Source organism: Trichechus manatus, unplaced genomic scaffold (assembly GCF_000243295.1).
Source record: "Trichechus manatus latirostris isolate Lorelei unplaced genomic scaffold, TriManLat1.0 scaffold00002, whole genome shotgun sequence".
NCBI lineage: Eukaryota > Metazoa > Chordata > Mammalia > Sirenia > Trichechidae > Trichechus > Trichechus manatus.
Window position 1 is genome coordinate 19,165,386 of NW_004443938.1, and position 23,021 is coordinate 19,188,406.

A 23,021-nucleotide genomic window follows, 5' to 3' on the forward strand; every position below is an offset into this window, starting at 1 on the left:
GACACACATGCGGTTTCCGTGATTCAGAGTCGACTAGATGGCAGTTGATTGGCTGGTTTTGGTTATTCAGCAATGGCCCAGACTGACTCTCTGCAAACAATACTTACTTCATTTCAGAAGTGGCACGAAGAAGTCGCAGCGCACAGAGATGAAGTGGAGGAGGTGGGGGCTCGAGCGCAGGAGATCCTGGAGGAGAGCCACGTGAGCAGCAGGATGGGCTGCCAGGCTACCCAGCTGACTTCCAGATACCAGGCCCTTCTGCTGCAAGTGCTGGTGAGTGGCCACCAGCTGTTCATTACAGGCCAGCAGACATCACAAGCCAAACGTTCTTCTTCTCATTAACTTCTGGCAAAGATACGTATGTATCAGCAAAGGCACAGATCTTTAATCCGTGGTTCACTTTTCTTTTTTCCCTTCAAAGGAACAAATAAAATTCCTGGAGGAAGAGATCCAGAGTTTGGAGGAATCAGAATTATCACTTAGTTCCTATGCTGATTGGTACAACTCTGCTCATAAAAACTTAAAGAATGTGGCTACCAAAGTTGATAAAGTAGACAAAGCCATGATGGGGAAGAAAATGAAGACGCTAGAGGTAGGTCTGCATACTTCAGACATGTCCACCAACCTGTCTGCTTTCATCGAGCCACCCCATTCTCCTGCACACATGTGTTTGTCCCCCATGTGTTCATCCCTACCTGATATGATAGGTCATCCTTGTCTCATCTTTTCACACCAAGTATTAACTTGTAAGCTCTTGAAGGCCGTCTTAGTTATCTAGTGCTGCTATAACAGAAATACCACAAGGGGGTGGCTTTAAAAAAACAGAAATTTATTTTCTCACAGTTTAGGAAGCTAGAAGTATGAATTCAGGGCTCCAGCTCTAGGGGAAGGCTTTCTCTCTCTGTGTATACTGGGGGAAGGTCCTTATCTCCTTTCAACACCTGTGGGCCTGGCATTCCTTGGAGATCTCCACATGTCTTGGCATCAATCTTCCCCTGGGTCTAGGAGATTTTCAGTGCAGGGACCCCAGGTCCAAAGGATGCACTCTGCTCCCAGCTCTTTTTTCTTGATGGTAGTTAGGTCTCTCTCCTCTCTGCTCACTTCTCTCTCCTTTTATCTCTTGTAAGATAAAAGGTGTGACTTAAGCAAGGGTGTGACTTAAGTAAGGGTGTGACTTGAGTAAGGGTTTGACTTATAAGGTGGTGACTTAAGATACACCCCACCCTGATCCTACCTCAATAACATATAGAAGTTAGGATTTATAGCACATCACAAAATGGAGGATAATTAGATCACAAAATGGAGGACAACCACCCATTACTGGAATCGTGGTCTAGCCAAGTTAATACATATTTTGGGGGGACACAATTCAATTCATGACAAAGGCCAGAGATGGCTTTCATTTATTTGTAATGTCATGTCATCTGGAATGATTTACATATGGCTGCTCATGAAATTCTTAACTAAATTCCAGTTTAACACTTAAATATTAAGAGAAAAAAAAATTCGATCTCAAATTCATGGCTCTGTGCCTTAACTAAGAGTTGTAACTTAGATCTTTAGAAGCACTGATAAGGATGAGAGAAACATCAAGTTCTCTTTTAAGCCTCTGATTTGGAAATGACATACTGATCAAGACTTTTAAAACCTGTATTCAGAAACCAAACCCCTTACTGTTGAGTCAATTCCAACTCATGGCAACCTCATGTGTTTCAGAGTAGAGCTCCATAGGGTTCTCTTGGCTGTAATCTTTACAGAAGCAGATAGAAGTAAAGGAAGGAGGATTCCTGATCTTTGGCAAGATAAATCTGGTTATAAACTTCAAAAACATATTTTAAAGTGAAATACAGGCATACCTCATTTTATTGCAATTTGCTTTATTACACTTTGCAGATACTGAGGTTTTTTGTTTTTTTTTAACAAATTGAAGGTTTGTGGCAACCCTGCATCCGGCAAGTCTATCGGCACCATTTTTCCAACAGCGTGTGCTCACTTTGTGTCTCTGTGTCACATTTTGGTAATTCTCACAATATTTCAGACTTATTCATTATTACTACATCTGTTATGGTGATCTGTGAGCAGTTATCTTTGGTGTTACTACTGTAATTATTTTGGGGCACCACAAACTGCACCCATATAAGATGGGTAAATATTATGTGTGTTCTGACTGCTCCACCGACCAGCTGTTCCCCTGTCTCTCTCTTTTTTCTTGGGCCTCCCTATTCCCTAAGACAGTACAATATTGAAATTAGGCCACTTAATAACCCTACAATAGCCTCTAAGCATTCAAGTGTAAGGAAGAGTTGCATGTCTCTCCCTTTAAATCAAAAGCTAGAAATGATTAAGCTTAGTGAGGAAGGCATTTCAAAAGCCGAGACAGACTGAAAGCTAGGCCTCTTGCATCAGTTAGCCAAGTTGTGAGCAAAGGAAAAGTTCTTGAAGGAAATTAAAAGTGCTACTCCAGTGAACACATGAATGATGAAAAAGTGAAACAGACTTGTTGCTAATATGGAGAAGGTTTTAATGGTCTGGATAGAAGATCAAATCAGCTACAGCATTCCCTTAAGCCAAAGCCAGGGTAAGGCCCTAACTCTCTTCAATTCTATGAAGGTTGAGGGAGGTGAGGAAGCTGCAGAAGAAAAGTTTGAAGCTAGAAGTGAGTGGTTGGTTCATGAGTTTTAAGGAAAGAAGCCGTCTCCATAACATACAAGTGCAAGGTGAAGCAGCAGGTACTGATGTAGAAGCTGCAGCAAGTTATCCAGAAGATCTGGCTAGGATAACTGATGAGGTGGCTGTGCTAAATAACAGATTTTCAATATAGACGAAACAACCTTCTATGGGAAGAAGATGCCATTTAGGATTTTCATAGCTGGAGAGAAGAAGTCAAGGTCTGGCTTCAAAGCTTCAAAGGACAGGCTGATTCTTCTTGTTAGGAGCTAATGCAGCTGGTGACATTAAGTTGAAGCCAATGCTCATTTACCATTCTGAAAATCCTAGGTACCTTAGGAATTATGCTAAATCTATTCTGCCTGTGTTCTATAAGTGGAATAACAAAGCCTGGATGACAGCACATCTGTTTACAACATGAGGTACTGAATATTTTAAACCCACTGTTGAGACCTACTGCTCAGAAAAAAAAAAGATTCCTTTCAAAATATTACTGCTCATTGACAATGCACCTGGTCACCCAATAACTCTTATGGAGATGTACCAGGAGATTAATGTTGTTTTCATGCCTGCTAACACAACATCCATTCTGCAGCCCATGGATCAAGGAGTAATTTCAACTTTCAAGCCTTATTATTTAAGAAATACATTTTGTAAGGCTATAGCTGCCATAGATAGGGATTCCTCTGATGGATCTGGGCTAAGTAAATTGAAAACCTTCTGGAAAGGATTCACCATTCTAGATGCCATTAAGAACATTTGTGATTCATGGGAGGAGGTCAAAATATCAACATTAACAGGAGTTTGGAAGAAGTTGATTTCAACCCTCATGGATGACTTTGAGGGATTCAAGACTTTAGTGGAGGAAGTAACTGCAGTTGTGGTGGAAATAACAAGAGAACTAGAATTATAAGTGGAGTCTGAGGATGTGACTGAATTGCTGCAATCTCATGATAAAACTTTAATGGATGAGGAGTTGCTTGTTATGGATGAGCAAAGAAAGTGGTTTCTTGAGATGGAGTCTACTCCTCTTGAAGATGCTGTGAACATTGTTGAAATGACAACAAAGGATTCAGAATATTACACAAACTTAGTTGATAAAACAGTGGCAGCATTTGTGAGGACTGACTTCAATTTTGAAAGAAGTTCTACTGTGGGTAAAATGATATCAAACATCATCACATGCTATAGAGAAATCTTTCATGAAAGAAAGAGCCAATCGATGTGCACCCTTCATTGTTGTCTTATTTTAAGAAATTTCCACAGACACCCCAACTTTTAGGAACCACCACCCTGATCAGTCAGCAGCCATCAATATCAAGGCAAGGCCTTCTACCAACAAAAAGGTTACAATTCACTGAAGGCTCAGATGATGGTTACCATTAAAGTATTTTTTAAGTAAGGTATGTACATTGCTTTTTTAGACATCATGCTATTTTTGCACACTTAATAGACCACAGAATAGTGTAAACATAACTTTTATATGCATTGGGGAACCAAAAAATTTGTATGACTCCCTTTATTGTGATACTCACTTTGTTGTGGTGAATCTGGAACCCAACCCACAGTATCTCTGAGGTATGCCTATAAGTGAGCCTGAGGATGGGACTTGAAGAAACCTTTTCTTTAAAAAGAAAGAATTAGGACTAACTCTGTTTTAATTTGTTTCTTCCTCACTCTCTTTCTCAGGTTTTGCTAAAGGACATGGAAAAAGGCCACAATTTGCTGAAATCAGCCCGGGAGAAAGCAGAGAGGACTCTTAAATTCTTGGAGGATGGTGAGGCAGAAGCACTGAGGAAAGAGATCCATGATCACATGGAGCAGTTGAAGGAACTGACCAGCAATGTCCGGAAAGAGCACATGGCCCTGGAAAAAGGCCTTCATTTAGCAAAGGAATTCTCAGATAAACATAAAGCACAAACTCAGTGGATAGCAGAATACCAGCAAATCCTACACATTCCTGAAGAACCCAAGATGGAATTATATGAGAAAAAAGCTCAGTTATCTAAATACAAGGTAGCACATTGTTACTTGTTGATGGATGGATGTGGAGGTAACGTAGGAGTTACATGGGAGTGGAGCTGATTTTGAGTGGTAAAGTGTGTGTTACCATAACTGCCACTGGTAGAACACCTTGGTATGTCTGTTCTACCGGTGGTGAATGATGTTGTCACACAGGTAGATTGATTTGGTCAGATACACTCCCTTGAAGTTATTTTTCCATTCCAATATCATATTTTTCTGATGTTCAAAGACTGTATCCATAAGTGGAGATCTTTTCTGACAGTATGATCCAGGTATATATATCCTCACAACAAATCTTTTTGGCATTAGGATTTCATATCTTTACATTTTACCTGTCCCGCATAGAGGCTTACCTTCATCTTTTGGTACCCAAGGCCTATAAGATGGCCTATGATGAACTGAAAAAGAAATTTCATATTTGTAAGGAAAGAAGTTCTAATTAACAAACTGTAGCTAAACTCCTTAGAAACCAAGTTTGAAAAGACTGAACAGAGCGTGGTGGTTGGTACACATGATGAAAAAACCAGTTGCTGTTGAATCAGTTCTGACTCATGGCAATTTCACATGTCAGAGCAGAACAGCCTTCCATAGAGTTTTCAATCACTGATTTTTTTCAGAAGTATATCACCAGGACTTTCTTCCAAGACACCTTCGGGTGGACTGGAACCTCCAACGTTTAGGTTAGCAGCTGAGCGTGTTAACTGTTTGCACCATCCAGGAATTCTGTACATGGTATAAAGATATTTTCCCTGCTCAGGTTTTTCAAACAATCATCTAAGCTTGTCTGTGGAATAACTTATGTTTCAGATTTTATCAGAATAATTTAGTGATAGTCTTTAAGAATTACGGTGTGACTTACCCCGAAGCTTTTCTGGTTGGAAGCTTTGGCGAGCACCTCCTCCACCCTGTGTGTCTATTCCTGTCCCTGGCTTCAACTGCCAAACCTGACAGCTTGTCGTTGAAGGGGCCAGATAAGAGCCACAACCTTTTCTTTTCTTTTTTTCCAACTGAGTTCTTGATGTTTAAATAGCACCTTTAGCCTGTCAGAGTAAGGTTGCAGCTGGAGTTTTACTCCTGACTTCATTTCCAGCTGAAGCTGTAATTAGCTGCACGAACTCAAAATTTAAAGTTAGGGGCCTCACTCCCATCAATGTATGTTGAAATTCTTTTCCTCTGCTAATAGAAATGAGGTGGTAGCCAGAAACATGAGAATGTTTAATTTGTTGTTGTTGTTAGTTGCCATGGTGTCTGCTCCGACTCATGGTGACCGATGTGTAACAGATCGAAATACTGCCCGGGTCTGCACCATCTTCATGACCTTTGGTACGTTTGGGCTTATCTTCCAGCACTATATTGCACAATAATCTGCTGTAATCAGTAAAGTTTTCATTGACACATTTTCAAAGAAGATCGCCAGACCTTTCTTCTTAGTCTGGAAGCTCTGCTGAAACCTGTCCACCATGGACAGGTGGTATTTGAAATACCAGTGGCATAGCTTCTAGCATCACAGCAACATGCAAGCGACCACAGCAAGACAAACTGATAGATGGGTGGTAGATGTTAAATGTAGCCAAATGTAATTATCTTCCATACTTCTCTCGCCACATGTGATGGGGCCAATTGACATGTTACTCTTGTTCTGTATTTAAAATTTTATGAATTCCAATGAATCATTCTTTGATATTTTTCATTTATTGATTTATAAAATATATATCAAACCTTTATTTGGGGTAGATCATCTCTTAGACATGCTACAGACGTATGTATATATTCACCTTAAGCCCACAGATGAACTGGCTCTTTTCATTTTTCTTTGCAATTCAAGTCACTCCAACAAATGGTGCTGTCCCATGAGCCATCAGTAAAATTGGTAAGAGAGAAAGGAGAAGCTCTTCTGGAACTTGTACAGGATGTTACTTTAAAAGACAAAATAGACAAACTTCAAGCTGATTACCAGGACCTCTGCCACGCAGGAAAGGTAAGAAGAGATCAGAAATTTGAGGCAAGTGTTTATTTACCAAAAAAGGGTCCTGACTTCTTTCTCTGTCAGATAGTTTTAAGGGCTTCTATGGGTCAGATTTCCCCCTTTTCTTCAGATGGGCATTTTAAATGTCAGAAAATGACTGTATGCTTTTTCTGTCCCTAGTAATTTTCTGATATAAGTAACTCCACCTCCCCTGTGAGTTGCACCTCTAATGGGCACTGGTATTACAGGAGCATGTCTTCAGCCTGGAGGCCAAAGTCAAAGACCATGAAGATTACAACAGTGAGCTCCAGGAAGTGGAAAAGTGGCTCTTACAGATGTCGGGCCGGCTGGTGGCACCTGACCTCATGGAGACAAGCAGCCTGGAGACAATCACCCAGCAGCTGGCCCATCACAAGGTACTGCTCATCTCTAAACAGCTGACTGTGTTGCTGCTAGTTGCCATCAAGTCGGCTCTGACTCATGGTGACCCCATGTACAACAGCACAAAATGCTACCTGGTCCTACACCGTCTTCACAATCATTGGGGTGTGCTCGAATCCGTTGTATATTCTGTATATGCTGAATGCCTTTCACCCTGGAGGGTTCATCTTCTAGCACTATATCGGACATTGTTCTGCTGTGTTTCATAGGGTTTTCACTGGCTAATTTTCAGAAGTAGACTGCCAGCCTTTCTTACTTGTCTGTTTTAGTCTGGAAGCTCTGCTGAAACTTGTCCACCATGGGTCACCCTGCTGGTATTTGAAATACTGGTGGCATAGCTTCCAGCATCACAGCAACACACAAGGCACCATGAATGACAAACTGACAGGCGGTGGCAGCAGCTGAGCAGGATGGCTTTAACGGTCGTGCCTTTGTGTGTGTTCGTGTGTGCACACACGTGTGGGCTATAGTGATTGTACTTACAGAATCAGCTGTGAATCTCAAGAAAGTTGAGAACAAGAATAGTTGAATCCTGGCGTTCAATTTCTGAACACATTATAGCATTTTTCCCAGCTAATACTTTTATCTCAGCATTGAGTCTTTATGGAGTAATTTATCAAAGAAAGAGATTATTTCTCTTTTAGAAAATTGCAGCCGAACATAGGATACAGGATTAGTAACCAGAGGGTCTGAAATGGAGGCTAGACTCTTCCGCTTTCTAGCTGAGGGAACTCAGCCTCTCTGAGTCTCCTTTCAAATTCCTCTTAAAGGGTGAGAATAATGCCAGCCCCATCAGGAAACTGGTGTGGTGATCACAGAAATTAATTTCTGTGAAGCATTTTGCAAACCACAAAGTATGAAACTGATACAAGGTTTTCTTATCCTTATTAATATGTATTTTTAGAACTTACATATACCAGATGACTGATGTCATATGGTCACAATTTTATGGAGCAACCACTGGGGACCACAATGGGAAGCTGCATTTTAGCCACGACTTGGTCAATAACTGGTAGTGTGTCTTAGAAAAGCCACTGAGTCTCTCTGGGCTTCAGTATTCCTATCTGTAGGGGATTTGATTCAGCAAATATGAATAGAAAATCAACTACGTGATACATTCTGGTAGACACTGAGGTAATACCAAACCAGTAGATAGCCTATTCCATTAATAACTTCATAATTTAGTGGTTCTGTTCCAACTTGAAGATGAAAGGGTTCTTTTCGATGTGGTGTCTATAACAACCACTAACCCGGCACTATTATAACAAGTGGTGAGGCCCTAGCTGCTGAAGGACCACCTGAGTGTCCCTTCGGTGTATGGAGGTGGCCATCCAGGAAAACTTGTGTTGCAGTGTCACTTGCCATTAACATCATGTGGTAATAAAGAAATTAAAACCTAATCTGAAAAGTTGGCACCTCCTCCCTGAGAGATCTATGTGAATGCTCATTAAAGAACATATGTTGTATAGTGGTACAAGCTGAATTCAGGCAGAGCTGAGTCCAAGTCCTGGGGGCGCTGCCATTTACTAGTTGTGTGATCTTGAGTGTGTTAAATTACCTCTCCGACCCTCAGTCTCCTTATCTGTCAAACAATGGCAATATGTACATTTGTCAGGGCTTATATATAGTTCCTGAAATATAGCACGTGCTTAATAATGATAAGTGGTAAATTATATTTTTATTGATACGAGTATTATTAGAGGTAAATTAGATATTGATAATTGTGTTGTTGTTACCTGTCTTTCAATCAACTCTGGCTCATGACAGCCTATGTACAACAGAACAGAATGTCACCTGGTCCTGTGTCACCCTCACAATTGCTAGCATGTTGAAGACCATCGTATTGTCTACTCTTGTGCCATTCCATCTAACCCGTGATCTCTCATGCCCTTGCTGGCCCTCTACTTCACGCAACATGTCTTCCCCTAGCGATTGATCGCTCCAGATAACGTGTCCAAAGCAAGCTAATTAGACAATGTCCTGTTGTTTCCGTTGACTAATTTTTGGAAGTAGATCACCAGGCCTTTCTTCCTAAATTGTCTTAGCCTGAAACTGCTCACCATGGGTGACCCTGCTGGTATTTGAAATACTGTTGTCATAGCTACCAGCATCATAGCAACATGCAAGCCATCACAGTATGATAACCTGACAGGTAAGTGGTGGAGTTAGACATTGTTGTTGTAATTAGTTGCTGTCCAGTCGATTCTGACTCGCGGTGACCCCATGTGTGCAGAGTAGAACTGCTCCATAGGGTTTTCAAGGCTGTGACCTTTCAGAAACAGATTGCCAGACCTATCTTCCAAAGTGCCTCTGTGTGGGTCCAACTGCCAACCTTTTGGCTAGTAGTTGAGAGCCTAACCATTTGTACCACCCAGGGACTCCAGAGATGTACATTAGCTATTGATAAATATTAATAATTATATATTGAATTGTTAAATGTTAGGTAAATTCGATTAAATTATTTTAGGTATAAATTGTACCAGAATTATGATTCAAAGAGCTGAAAAACGTATGGCCATGCTTTTCTCTGGTAATAATATCATGGAGCAGATACATCTGTAGCTGAAACCAGTTCTGAATGCACTCTAGTCTTAAAGGTTACTTCATCTTTCCCTGTGTCACTTAATCCCTTAAACACATTACCTCTGTTAAAGTACCATACATGCCCTGAAAACATATATGTGCTTTTTTTTTCATTTCCTAATATATAACCAAGACAAATTGCAAAACTCTTACAAAAACTGCATGTTATTAAACAGTGAAATTATCAGTCTTAAACTTTCTGTTTGAGGAATAGTCTATTTTAAAATGAAAAGTGAACTTCTTAGAACCCTGTTTCATTTTCTTAGGCAAGGATGGAAGAAATTGCTGGCTTTGAAGACCGTTTGAACAACCTTAAAATTAAAGGCGACCATCTGATCAGCCAATGTGCAGACCACCTTCAAGCTAAACTTAAACAAAACGTGCACGCTCATCTGCAGGGGACAAGGGATAGTTACTCGGCGATCTGCAGCACAGCTCAGAGGGTGAGTGTATCACCGTCACTTCGTGTGAGGACGATTAATTATGGAGAAAGGCTGTGGAATCTAGGTTTTAAAAATAGCATCGATGCTTAATTCTTTGTGAAGGTGTTGTTGTGTGTCCTGACAGAAAATAGGAAGATAGATTTCACAGTGTCGACGTGAGCACAGAACTGATGGATGTGACTGAACGGTGAATTTCCAACATTCAATTTTACCTAATCCCTTTATCCCATGAATTGATGGTGAGAATTAATTAAACCGACAGGTTGTTCTGCTTTTATTTGCACACCAGCAGTACTTCTAATTTGTTGTTTATATCATAAAACCAAAATAATTAAGTTTATTCTGTGATGTTCACACGATTGTTTTCTTTTTAACTCTGCAGACTAGGCTTTACTCTAATTCAATATTTTTATGTATTCATATAGGAATTGAAAAAAAGAGTGCTTAGTTATCTAGTGCCACTGTAACAGAAATACCACAAGGGATTGGCTTTAATGAACAAAAGTTTATTTTCTCACAGTTTAGGAGGGCAGAAGTCTGAATTCAGGGTGTCAGGTCTATCTAGGGGAAGTCTTTCTCTCTCTATTGGCTCTGTGAGGAGGTCCTTGTCTCTTCAGCTTCTGTTCCTTGGCTGCTTGGTGATCTTCAAGTCGCATGGCATCTAGCTTCCCCCGTCTCTGCTTGCTTAATCTGCTCTTTTATATCTCAAAAGAGATTGACTCAAGACATACCCTACAGTAATACTTCTCATTAACATAATAAAGAAAACTCATTCCTAAATGGGACTATGACCACAGGTATAGGGGTTAGGATTTACAACACATAATTTTGGGGGACACAATTCAATCCATAATAAGGAATAAGTACCAATTTTGAGATATACTTTAATAGGTGTACTTCCACTAAAGTGGGGTGGTTGATGTTATAGAAATAAGATCAAGATGAATGAGAATTGCCTTTTTAACAAAAAAACTTAGTAAAATAAGTGAATTGCTATTTTATTATTCTAGAATTTTTAAATGACACTGCAGAAAGTATTTATAACCCTTCAGAAGATCTTCTGTGTATTTCTGTTACTGTTCTGGGCTAGCCAGTAAGAACTGATGCTGATATACAAGAAACATGGGGAGAATGGTCTGTGTTCCTTCCTTCCTTCCTTTAGTTTTTTCAGGAAACATCAGAGGTATATTTCATCTTGAATCCAAAAAAACACATAATATTTTCTCATGATGTCTGTATATAAAATGGAAGTTGATGGCTGATTGAGGAATAATTAATAGAATAGTCACATCAGACATTTCTGGATTATTTTAGATTATTGTTGTTCTGGAACATAGCTTCTAAGATGAAATGAGGACATCAAACCCTCCCTTCCCCTGTGTTATAATTCAGTTCCAATTTGGCCTTATCCCTAAAGCGGAAGCATTACAGTTAGAGAAGTGTTTGTTAGCTTTTCATGAGATGGTGTTTTATTTTTACTTTCTAGCTTAAAGAAGAAGTGCAACAAAAACACCGTAGGGACAAAACTGCCAAAGCAGCCTCTGACTTATGGTTAACAATTTACTTTGATGATTTTATATTTCTAAATTTCTAACACATTTTTGCAATTACATTAACCTTGCCTACATTCTCTTCCCCTCTTCAGGCTATTACATTGCGATGTGTAGGTTATAGACTGTGAGGTGCGGGTTATAAACTGTGAGGCGTGGGTGGAGAAGTTTGAAGGTTTTCAAGGCTGTGACTTTTCAGAAGCAGATTGCCAGGCACTTCTGACCATTGCATTTTGCGACATTTTGGAGCATATGTGTATGTCTTGTATAGTGTTGGAGTGTTGAGTTGGGCAGGTCAATTTAAATAGACATTAAATTATTTACTTAATTCCAAGTCTCTGTACAGAGATCTTGAACAGCTCTGGCAACCTCTGTGTGATTGCTTTGTCTTAGGTGTACCAGAGTCTGGAACATGAGCTTAAGAAGCACGTCAGCCGACAGGATACCCTGCAACAGTGCCAGGCCTGGCTGTCTGCAGTCCAACCCGATTTAAAGCCAAGCCCTCATCCACCTCTTAGCCGGGCAGAAGCTGTTAAGCAGGTAAGAGACTCCTGAAAGTTTATGTTGTACTTGGGCTTCATGCAGATGTTCAACATTCAATAATGGAGGTGCATTATTCCTAAAGGAGTAGCTTCTTCATCATAATCTGTCACATTATCCGCCTCTACTTTTACTTTTCTGGCATTTATTACTTCCAGACATTGTATGACATATTTGTTTGTATATTTATATACTATCTGCCTCTCTCATAAGACTTTAAGCTCCATGGGAGAAAGGGTCTTGTTTTGTGTATTGTTTTATATCTGGTACCTAAAGAGGAGTCTGCATAGACTGAGCATCTTCATAGAAACATATTTCCCTGAACTGTAAGTTAATAACCCACCTGGAGAAGCCTTTCTTGAGCTTGTGGAAAGAGACGAGCAATATATGAACTTTCTGTAGAGAAGAAGAAGCTCGGCCATCTGTGTTTTTACCTCACTCCAATGAGGCCTGGAAATTCACTCTGACATTTCCCTTTATGTATCTTCAAGATATGTAAAACACGTTATGAAAAGCAGGCCAGAGTAGGCAACCAGTTCTTCCTCTGCAATGGAAAGTAAGCAAAAATTTGAGCACAGAGCCTGGAAAAATGGTAGATGTTTCTTGGGTTTTCCCCTTTCCCAGGTTATACAGGCTACTTTATGAGAAGCAGATGGTGGAGAAATGGATCCCTGTCCATGGGCTCTGAATTTTTTCCTGAGAAAAATGTCCTGGTTAATGTACTGAGCAGAGGAAGATTATTTTTGAAATGTCAACAGAATATTACAAGTGTTGTAAATATTTGCTACCCAAATACAGCGTGCATCTCTTTCACCCCAGCAATTGCGTATTTTCAGGTCAAACACTTCAGAGCTTTGCAAGAGCAGGCACGCACCTACTTAGATCTCCTTTGCTCCATGTGTGACTTGTCGAACTCCTCGGTAAAAACCACAGCAAAAGACATTCAACAGACAGAGCAAATGGTAAAAAGGAAATTTTAAATCACACTGAATACTTTTGTTTTGTTACATTGTCTTGAATAAAAGTTATATGTGAGGTTGAAAGCAAATATTTCCTTGAATTATTCTTGCTGTAATGCTCCTACAGCGATTGTAATGAAGAGGTATTTGAATTTCAACTAAGTCATGGAAAAGTAAGCATCCTCTGATACTGATTCTGAGGATTATAATTAAAACATTTAGTAGCATTCAATTGCTATCCATTATATACACCTCTAGCCTCTTTTTTTTTTTTTCCTCTGTAATTATTATTCTCTCTTCTTCATTTCTGATTTTTCTACTCATTTTGTTGTTGTTCCTTCCTCTTTGTCTTTTTTCTTTTTTTTTTCTGGTCATACTTCATATTAAGGGGGTTCCTGATCCTTGCTTTATATCAGGAAGGGCAAACAGCATGCCATCCATCATGACCCTTCTAATCCATTGGTAGTGACTATAGAGTGTAGGTTGTTCAGAAGGATTCTAAAGCTGTATCTGGACTTGGCAGAAAAAGGGTTGTGATGAGTTAGCAGTATCTTGTCCACAGCAGCCAGATTGGCAGTACAGGTCTGTGTGTTCCCCACTGCATCCTTAAACTCTTTAATGCGACACATTTGGGTTTAAAAGAGAAATAAGACTTGTTTTTGTATTTAATTTGTTACATAATCACAGAATAATTGAATGATATAAAGGAAAAAAAAGTCTTAAAATCACATAGGTTTTTTTCTCTTATGTAATTATTATCAAATCACAACTGTATTTAAATCCTTATGAAAGATGATATCGTTCATGTTGTTTTACAGAAATGATTTATTGAAATAAAGTATACAGCTACAAAATCCAGTGAAAGAGTCTAAATATATATCCAAAATGTTAATAACTCAGTGTTTGATAGAAAGGATCAACAAATGTCCGATAGAGGACAACATAAGTCTTTTTCTAGTTAACGTAACACTGAGTTCATGTGTCAGTGAAACAGATGTGTCTATTACAGTGTTGAATGTGAACAATTATTAGGACAACTTTTGATCTAATAAATTGTTAACATGTCTGAGAGTTTACAGTACTGATTAAAATCATATGTCATAAGTCTTAGACATTTTAAGTCTTCAGATAGCCTAAATCTAAAAGGAAATCTGCTGTTCCTGAAGCAAATAAGTTCTTTGTGGATTTATCACTGTGTGTGTGTATGTGTGTGTGTGTGTGTTTCTGCATAAGGCATATGTATGGGGATAGCAATGACATACGTACATATGTCTGGGCACGTGGACAGGTTAAAGAGTCGCATCACTACTTCATTGAACATCAATGCTTCCATCTGTCTGTTCTAACTTTCCCCCCGTTTTCTCTAAAGATTGAACAGAGGCTAGCCCAGGCCCAGACTCTAACTCAGGGCTGGGAAGAGATCAAGCACATGGAAGCTGAGCTTTGGATTTATCTCCAGGATGCTGATCAGCAGCTGCAGAATATGAAGAGGAGGCATGCAGAACTGGAGCTAAATATTGCACAGAACATGGTTTCCCAAATAAAGGTAGGAATTAATTTGTCCCAGGGGCAAAGATGCTAGCAACGATGATGCCTTTTCATATATTCACTTCCAATATGCCTGGTGTCAGCCAATCCTGAGGCATCAGTATAGCTATTTAAAGAATAAGATGGAATCAGAACAACCTTCAATTGGCGCCAGGGAAGGATACATCTGAGAGTAAACATTCCAATGTTTTCTCGGAACTCCAGTTGGCAACTTGCATTCCGAGGACATTCATTCTATAGAACATGTTCCTGGACAAAAGCAGCTGTGGTTTAGCCAACAAAGGCAGAAGTCTCTGCCACTAAACAAGCCTGAAGCCTCATCATGTCTTAGATTTTCAGCACAACACTGCTAAAGCTGTAGGATTGTAAGCTTATGATGAAAATACAGTAGACAATTATCATAAGTATATTAACTTGTTTCAGAGTTGGACTAGACTTTTAACAAGCAAGTCACATATATTTTCTACTGGGATATTGTTTGCAAATGCAGAAAAAAGAATAGAGATAACATGATTTTTTCTCAAAAGCATGAGACTCTAAAAATTCTCAGAAAATGAAGGCTGCATTTCAAGGTAAGATACTGACATTTTTCTTTAGAGACTATGATTTTGTTTTACATTTATCAGTTTTCTTCACATTTTTCAAAGTAACACGGTGAAAGAAAATGCTATAGATCTCCTTTGATTCTTATACACTTGGAAATTTGTTTTCATAAAGAGGTATGATGACTTCTAGGTTTTCTCTTTGTCCCTCACAACCTATTATACATTCTTCAGTTTTATCACATCCAAGTACTTAAAATGTTTAGAGTTACTGTATCTATGTCTCACTCTATACTAATTTGGGGGTTCCTTACACCAGGAAACCCTGGTTGCATAGTGGTTAAGAACTACAGCTGCTAATCAAAGGTCTGCAGTTTGAATCCAACCAGGCACTCCTTGGAAATTCTATGGGGCAGTTCTACTCTGTCCTATAGGGTCTCTATGAGTTGCAATCGACAGCAGCGGCTTTGGTTTTGTTTTTTGTTTTTTTAACACCTTATTTTTGTTGTTGTTGTTACCTTTTAGGATTTTGTTAAGAAAGTACAGTCCAAACAGGCGTCAGTGACTGCTATCATAGAAAAGGTGAATAAGTTAACAAAGAAGCAGGAGTCTCCTGAACACAAGGAAATAAGTCATTTAAATGACCGGTGGTCAGATCTGTGCCTTCAGTCTAACAATCTGTGCGCACAAAGAGAAGAGGATCTTCAGAGAACGAGAGATTACCATGACTGTATGAAGGTCATTGAAGTGTTCTTAGAGAAATTTACTACAGACTGGGATAACTTGGCCAGGTAACAGAAATTCTCCAGTGGGTCACAAAAATACTAAGCCAGAAAATTCCTATTTCTATAAAATTTTTAAATGTCTAACTTACGTTTTTAACGCGTATTGTCTGTTGTGACTGATATTGACAGAACATTGTTAACCAGTTGCCATTGAGTCGACTCTGCCTCATGGCAACTTTGTGTGTGTCAGAACTCTGCTCCATAGAGTTTTCAATGGCTGAGTTTTTGGAAGTAGATCCTTAGGTCTTTCTTTCCAGGCACCGCTGGGTGGACTCAAACCTCCAGTCTTTCATTTTGCAGCCAAGCGCTTTAACCGTTTGTACCACCCAGGGACTCCAGAACATTGTTAAGAACTTAATATTGTCATATGGATACAGATTCGTGGTTTTCTTAGTCCAATATTAATTTTACCAGTGGACAAAAATGAAATATTTGAAAACAACAGTTTTTCTCTGTGACCTTAAAGAATATTCCCAAGACTATTACTGTGACCTGAAAGAGCGAAGAATATGTCTAACCAAAGGCCGAACCCATTGCCATTGAGTAGATCCCGACTCATAGCAACCCTATAGGACAGAGTAGAACTACCCCATAGGGTTTCCAAGGAGCAGCTGGTGGATTGAAACTGCTGACCTTTTGGTTAGCAGCTGAGCTCTTAACCAGTGCGCCACCAGGGCTCCAACTCTTCTAGTTTCCTTTAATTACCAGTTATAGGACTATTACCTATGAATTCATGAAATGAATCCTTCTTGAGCTCGTATGTTCTACAGGTTTCTTATCAACTCTGTAAATTAATACATTCTATGTAATTCGATCAGGTTATATCTTGTACTGTGCTATTCTAGAAATTAATGAAAAAAAAAACAAATTCAGTTGATCTGCATCCTTTGTGATTTTGTAGTAATTGAACCCCTCTTAGCTCTTTTATTTGGAAAATCAGATTCTCCCCCATAGGTCATCATGTGGTAACTTTTTCATATTTTTTAATCATTATGATTGTCAAAATCTGCACTGCTTCAACTGAAATTTATTAGCTTGCAGCAGTGACACTGTAGGTGTTATTCTAGATGTAGTCTAATCAGGTTTTTGTTTCTCGTGTCCTATGTTGTTGTCGTCAGGTTCCGTGGAGTCGATTTCAACTCATAGCAACCCCATGTGACAAAGTGGAACTGCCACATAGGGTTTTCTAGGCTGTGATCTTCACAAGAACAGATTGCCAAGTTTTTCTCCTGTGGAGCCCCTGGGTGGGTTTGAACCTCCAGCTTTTTGGTTATTGGTATAAATATTTGTATAGGTCCCTGGGTGGCACAAATGGTTAGGCGCTCGACTACCAGCCGAAAGTTGGGCGTTCTAAGAACCCACCCAGAGATGCTTTAGAACACAGGACTAGCGATCTGCTTTTAGAAGGTTACAGTTTTGAAAACCCTATGGAGCAGTTCTACACTGCACCCATGTGGTTGCTAAGAGTTGGAATCGACTCGATGGAGATGAACAGTAACATAATATATTCTGATTTGTTTTCAGTGTTTTTTCCTTGGTACTCAACATTTTACTTGTCTTTTAGTCCTTGTTGGCTCAGAGGGCCAAATCCAGTAAATAGTTAAAAAAAACCAAACAAACCATATTTTGGCTGACAAGTAGGCAACTGCATCTGATTGACCCACACACATTTCAGACTTAATATGTCCAAAACAGAATTCGTTATCCTGATTCCCAAACCTGCTCCTCATGCTTCAGAACTGATCATTTTATTAATGAAAGAGAGTATGTTTCCATTTTCTCTTAGGTTCTGTAGCCAAAGGGGTAAGGATTCTTTACATTTGACACATATTTTTAAAGATGTCTAATGACAAACAGGAGCCCTGGTTGCCCCGTGGTTAAGTGCTAAGGCTGCTAACCAAAAGACTGGCAGTTCGAATCCACCAGCTGCTCCTTGGAACCCTATGGGTCAGTTCTCCCCTCTCCTGTAGGGTTGCTATGGGTTGGAATTGACTTGACGACAATTGGTTTTTTGGTTTAATGATAAACAAGAACTATTTGCTAACTAGACAAATGAGTAGCTGCTGGAGACATCAGTTTTGCTTTACAGACTGTACTGTCTAGCGTTTTGTTGTTTCTTGGAGCTTCTTAAGACAAGGAAGCACATAAATCATGAATCCCTTATTAGTTTATTTAAGTGCCATTTTCAAGAATGCACCGGATCAGTGCTTTGCAATATTTAATGTTTATACAAGTCATCCAGAGATCTTGTTGAAATGCAGGTTCTGCTTAGTTGGTGAGAACCAGAGGAAGCTACAGCACATATTGTCAGTTGTGATTGTAGGGCAGTATCAGCCAGAAGAACGAAGTGTCGAGAAGAGGTATCGTGGCAACTTGACTTGGTTAAGTTTATATAATATTGATTTACGTTTATCCGTTTTTTTCACACTTTTCAAAGTAACGCAATTAAAGAAAATACCACAGGTCCTCTTTGAATCTTACACACTTAGAAATGTGTGTTCATAATGAGGCATGATGCATTTCACCTGTATAGGAATGTATTCCATAATAATAATTACGGCATCTGTCAATAAAACATGAATAGTGCTACTCACAATTATTCTGTTTAACCTAAGAATATCTGTTTTAAAGAAAATGGAGAAGAATAATTTAATGTGGTATAACATAGATATTGAGTAAGCCTAACTTGCTCTTGGAGTCCCTAGGCAGCACAAACAATTAAGCACTTGGCTATTAACCAGAAGGGGTTGGTGGTTCGAATCCACCCAGAGACAACTTGGGAGAAAGGCCTGGCAATCCATTGAAAACCCTACGGAGCACAGTTCTACTCTGATACACATGAGTGAGGTCACCATGAGTTCCGTGAGTTGAAATCAACTCGACAGCAACGGGTTTGGTGGGTTTTTTTTGTCTTTGTTTTTTTTAATTTGCTCTTATGCTTTTCAATATATTTACAGATCCGATGCAGAGAGTACTGCTGTCCACCTGGAGGCTTTGAAGCAGTTAGCCTTGATGCTGCAAGAAAGAAAGTATGCTATTGAAGAGCTGAAAGACCAAAAGCAGAAAATGATAGAGCATCTGAATCTAGATGACAGAGAACTAGTCAAAGAGCAGACAGGTCACTTTGAACAACGTTGGTTTCAGCTTGAGGACCTCGTTAAGAGGAAAATCCAAGTGTCAGTCACCAACCTGGAGGAGTTAAGCGTGGTGCAGTCCAGATTTAAGGAGCTGATGGAATGGGCAGAAGAGCAGCAGCCCAGCATTGCTGAGGCCCTTAAGCAGAGCCCCCCTCCTGATGTGGCGCGCAAACTCCTCATGGACCATCTTGCCATTTGCAGTGAGCTGGAGACCAAGAGGATGCTCTTGAAGTCGCTCATGAAGGACGCTGACAGGGTGATGGTAGATCTCGGCCTGAATGAGCGGCAGCAGATCCAGAAGGCGCTCTCGGATGCACAGAGGCATGTGAGTTGCCTCAGTGACCTCGTGGGCCAGAGACGAAAGTACTTAAACAAGGCCTTGTCTGAGAAAACTCAGTTTCTCATGGCTGTGTTCCAGGCGACCAGCCAAATTCAACAACATGAGCGGAAAATTATGTTCCGTGAACACATCTGCCTCTTACCAGATGATGTGAGCAAACAAGTTAAAACGTGTAAGAGTGCACAAGCCAGCCTCAAGACTTATCAAAATGAAGTCACTGGGCTTTGGGCCCAGGGTCGTGACATAATGAAGGGAGCTACAGAGCAGGAAAAGAGTGAAGTACTAGGGAAACTCCAGGACTTGCAGAGCGTCTATGACACTGTTTTACAAAAGTGTAGCCATCGACTACAAGAGCTAGAGAAAAATTTAGTTTCTAGGAAGCATTTTAAGGAAGATTTCGATAAAGCTTGTCACTGGCTAAAACAAGCAGATATTGTTACATTTCCTGAAATCAACCTCATGAATGAGAGTGCTGAGCTTCATGCACAGTTGGCCAAATACCAACACATTCTTGAACAATCTCCAGAATACGAAAATCTTCTGCTTAATCTGCAGAGAACTGGGCAGGCCATATTACCGTCACTGAATGAAGTTGATCATTCCTACCTCAGTGAAAAGCTAAATTCTCTGCCCCAGCAATTTAATGTTATTGTGGCCTTGGCTAAAGACAAGTTCTATAAAGTCCAAGAAGCAATTCTAGCTCGGAAGGAATATGCTTCTTTGATTGAGTTGACAACCCAATCTCTGAGTGACCTTGAAGACCAGTTCTTAAAGATGAGCAAAGTTCCCACCAACCTGGTGGTTGAAGAGGCTGTGTCTCTTCAGGATGGCTGCAGAGCTCTTCTGGGACAGGTGGTGAGCCTTGGAGAAGCGGTAGATGAACTGAACCAGAGGAAAGAAAGTTTCCAGAGCACAGGCCAGCCTTGGCAGCCAAACAAGATGCTGAACCTTGTCACCTCGTATCGCAGGCTGAAACGTCAAGCAGAACAACGGGTTAGCTTGTTAGAAGACACCACTAGTGCTTACCAAGAGCATGAGAAGATGTGCCAACAGCTAGAGAGGCAGCTAGAGGCTGTGAAAAAGGAGCAGTCCAAAGTGAATGAGGAGACACTTCCTGCAGAGGAGAAGCTCAAAATGTATCATTCCCTGGCAGGAAGTCTTCAGGATTCAGGAATTCTCCTAAAACGAGTCACCATGCACCTTGAAGATCTTTCTCCACATCTTGATCCTCTGGCTTATGAGAAAGCCAAACATAAGCTCCAGTCCTGGCAAGAAGAGCTAAAAGTGTTGACTTCTGCCATTGGTGAGACAGTTACAGAGTGTGAGAGCCGAATGGTACAGAGTATAGACTTCCAGACGGAGATGAGCCGCTCCTTGGACTGGCTGAGAAGGGTGAAAGCAGAGCTAAGTGGGCCGGTGTGCCTGGACCTGAACCTACAGGACATCCAGGAAGAGATCAGAAAGACCCAGATCCATCAGGAAGAGGTCCAGTCCAGCTTGAGGATAATGAATGCCCTGAGTCACAAGGAGAAGGAGAAATACACGAAAGCAAAGGAACTGATTTCTGCTAATTTGGAACACACTCTTGCTGAACTCTCAGAGCTCGATGGAGGAGTTCAGGAAGCTTTATGCACCAGACAGGTTGGTAAAATGGGACTTTACTGTTCTCTTTTCCACTCTGCTTATTTATAAGCAGAGCCCTGGTGGCACAGTGGTTAAGAGCTACAGCTGCTAACCAGAAGGTTGACAGTTCAAATCCACCAGAGGCTCCTTGGAAACCCTGTGGGGCAGTTTTACTCTGTCCTGTAGTGTCACTGTGAGTCCGAATCCACTCACCTGCAGCAGTTTGGTTTGGTTTGGTATTTATAAGCAGCTACAAGAAACTTTTGTTTTTTTGTTAGAGTTGCTTCCTTAAGTATTTCTTTTTTGATACTACACAGAATCATCTTCCACAGTAACTGAAGAAGATGTTTTTAGTGCTTAAGCCTGTGGTATTGATTTCATTTGATTTCCATATCGACTTCACTTAAGATAAACCTGTTGGTGTCAAGTCGATTTGGACTCCTGTTGACCCTACAGGACAGAGTAGAACTGCCCCATAGGGTTTTCAAGGCTGCATATCTTTATGGAAGCAGACTGCCTCATCTTTCTCCTGTGGAGCAGCTGGTGGGTTCGAACTGCTGACATTTTGATTAGCAGCCAAGCACTCAACCACTGCACCACCAGGGCTCCTGTTACTTATATTACAGAAACCAAAAAAAATAGTTGCCATCAAGTTGACCCCAACTCCTGGTAACTGCATGTGTGTCAGAGTAGAACTGTGCTCCATAGGGTTTTCAATGGCTGGTTTTTCAGACCTAGATCACCAGGTCTTTCTTCTGATGCACCTCCGGGTAGACTCGAACCTCCAACCTTTGATGAGCACCCAAGTGCATTAACAGTGTATGCTACCCAAGGACTCCTATAATACAGTAATACCTCACTTATCCCTCACCTTTAGAGAATATAACACAACCTTATAAGAAATTACGTCTTTTTAAAACAATGTGAATCCTGGAATTTCTAGGATTAGCACTGGATGAAGAGTCTGCAGATGGAGAGTTAGATGGACAAGGCAACTCTGACCTTGTCCTTGAGCTACTTTGTTTTGTGAGCTCTCCCACTGGTTGCTCTATCTCCCCACCCTTTCCTTAGGGAGGAGTCAGGGGCACTGGTCCCCTTCCCTGGCTTCCCTATAGCACAGCAGAAGCAAGACTAGAATATTCAAAATGGCTTTCCTTGGTGATAACAAGAAGAAATGAGAGCATATATATATATATATATATATATAGGACTTCCCAATTTGCCCTCCCAGCTGCAGCTTACTCTGGGGCTTGCAAGTTCTGTCCATCCAAAAGTAAGCAGATATTGTTGATGGGCATGGAGTTCTGATTGCTGTGAAGAAAATGTTTTGGAAATAGATAGTGGTGAGGGTTGAACAGCATTGTGAATGTAATTAAGCCACTGAATTGTACACTTAAAAATGATTAAAATGACAAATTTTATGTTATACATACTTTACCACAATAAAATTTTTTAAAAAGAAAGGATTAAAAAAATAAAAAGAAGAGGAGGAAGAGAGAGAGTAGTGCACAGAGGATTGCTTCCTTTTAATCCCTGGGCCCTTTTTCCTTTCACATCTGTCCTCAGTCCCTCTGACGCTGGGGGATTCCAATCAACCATACAGGGAGAAGACGTCTTTCCTCAGGATAATATAGTGGCTTAAGCCTTGGAATAAGGCAGACAGGTTTCCATCATAACTATGTGATCTCAGGCACGTTACTTGTCTCCTTTAAGTCTCATTTTTCTCTCTGCAGAAGAACAATAAGAATATCCCCCTCATTAAGTTTAGACTCTCAGCATAGGTTCTAGTGTAGAGGGAGTCCTCGATGAATCTTTGCTATCATAGCACTTTATTTTCTAAATAAATTCAAGGTAACAATTGAGGTAGCAAAC

At 40.3% G+C, this 23,021-nt stretch overlaps 1 protein-coding gene across 16 annotated transcripts in view; it reads left to right on the top strand.

Moving 5' to 3' along the window:
* The window catches only part of SYNE1 (spectrin repeat containing nuclear envelope protein 1), a 540,309-nt gene that overhangs the window by 305,229 nt on the left and 212,059 nt on the right, over positions 1-23,021 (top strand). For all 16 annotated transcript variants that reach the window (XM_023728949.1, XM_004368822.3, XM_023728947.1 and 13 more), the window contains 11 exons: positions 118-273; positions 422-592; positions 4,357-4,683; positions 6,518-6,670; positions 6,907-7,074; positions 9,949-10,125; positions 12,069-12,215; positions 13,052-13,177; positions 14,544-14,720; positions 15,790-16,055; positions 19,007-21,167. In XM_023728949.1, the coding sequence (XP_023584717.1) occupies positions 118-273; positions 422-592; positions 4,357-4,683; positions 6,518-6,670; positions 6,907-7,074; positions 9,949-10,125; positions 12,069-12,215; positions 13,052-13,177; positions 14,544-14,720; positions 15,790-16,055; positions 19,007-21,167 (4,029 nt within the window). The remainder of the gene's footprint in view (positions 1-117; positions 274-421; positions 593-4,356; positions 4,684-6,517; positions 6,671-6,906; positions 7,075-9,948; positions 10,126-12,068; positions 12,216-13,051; positions 13,178-14,543; positions 14,721-15,789; positions 16,056-19,006; positions 21,168-23,021) is intronic.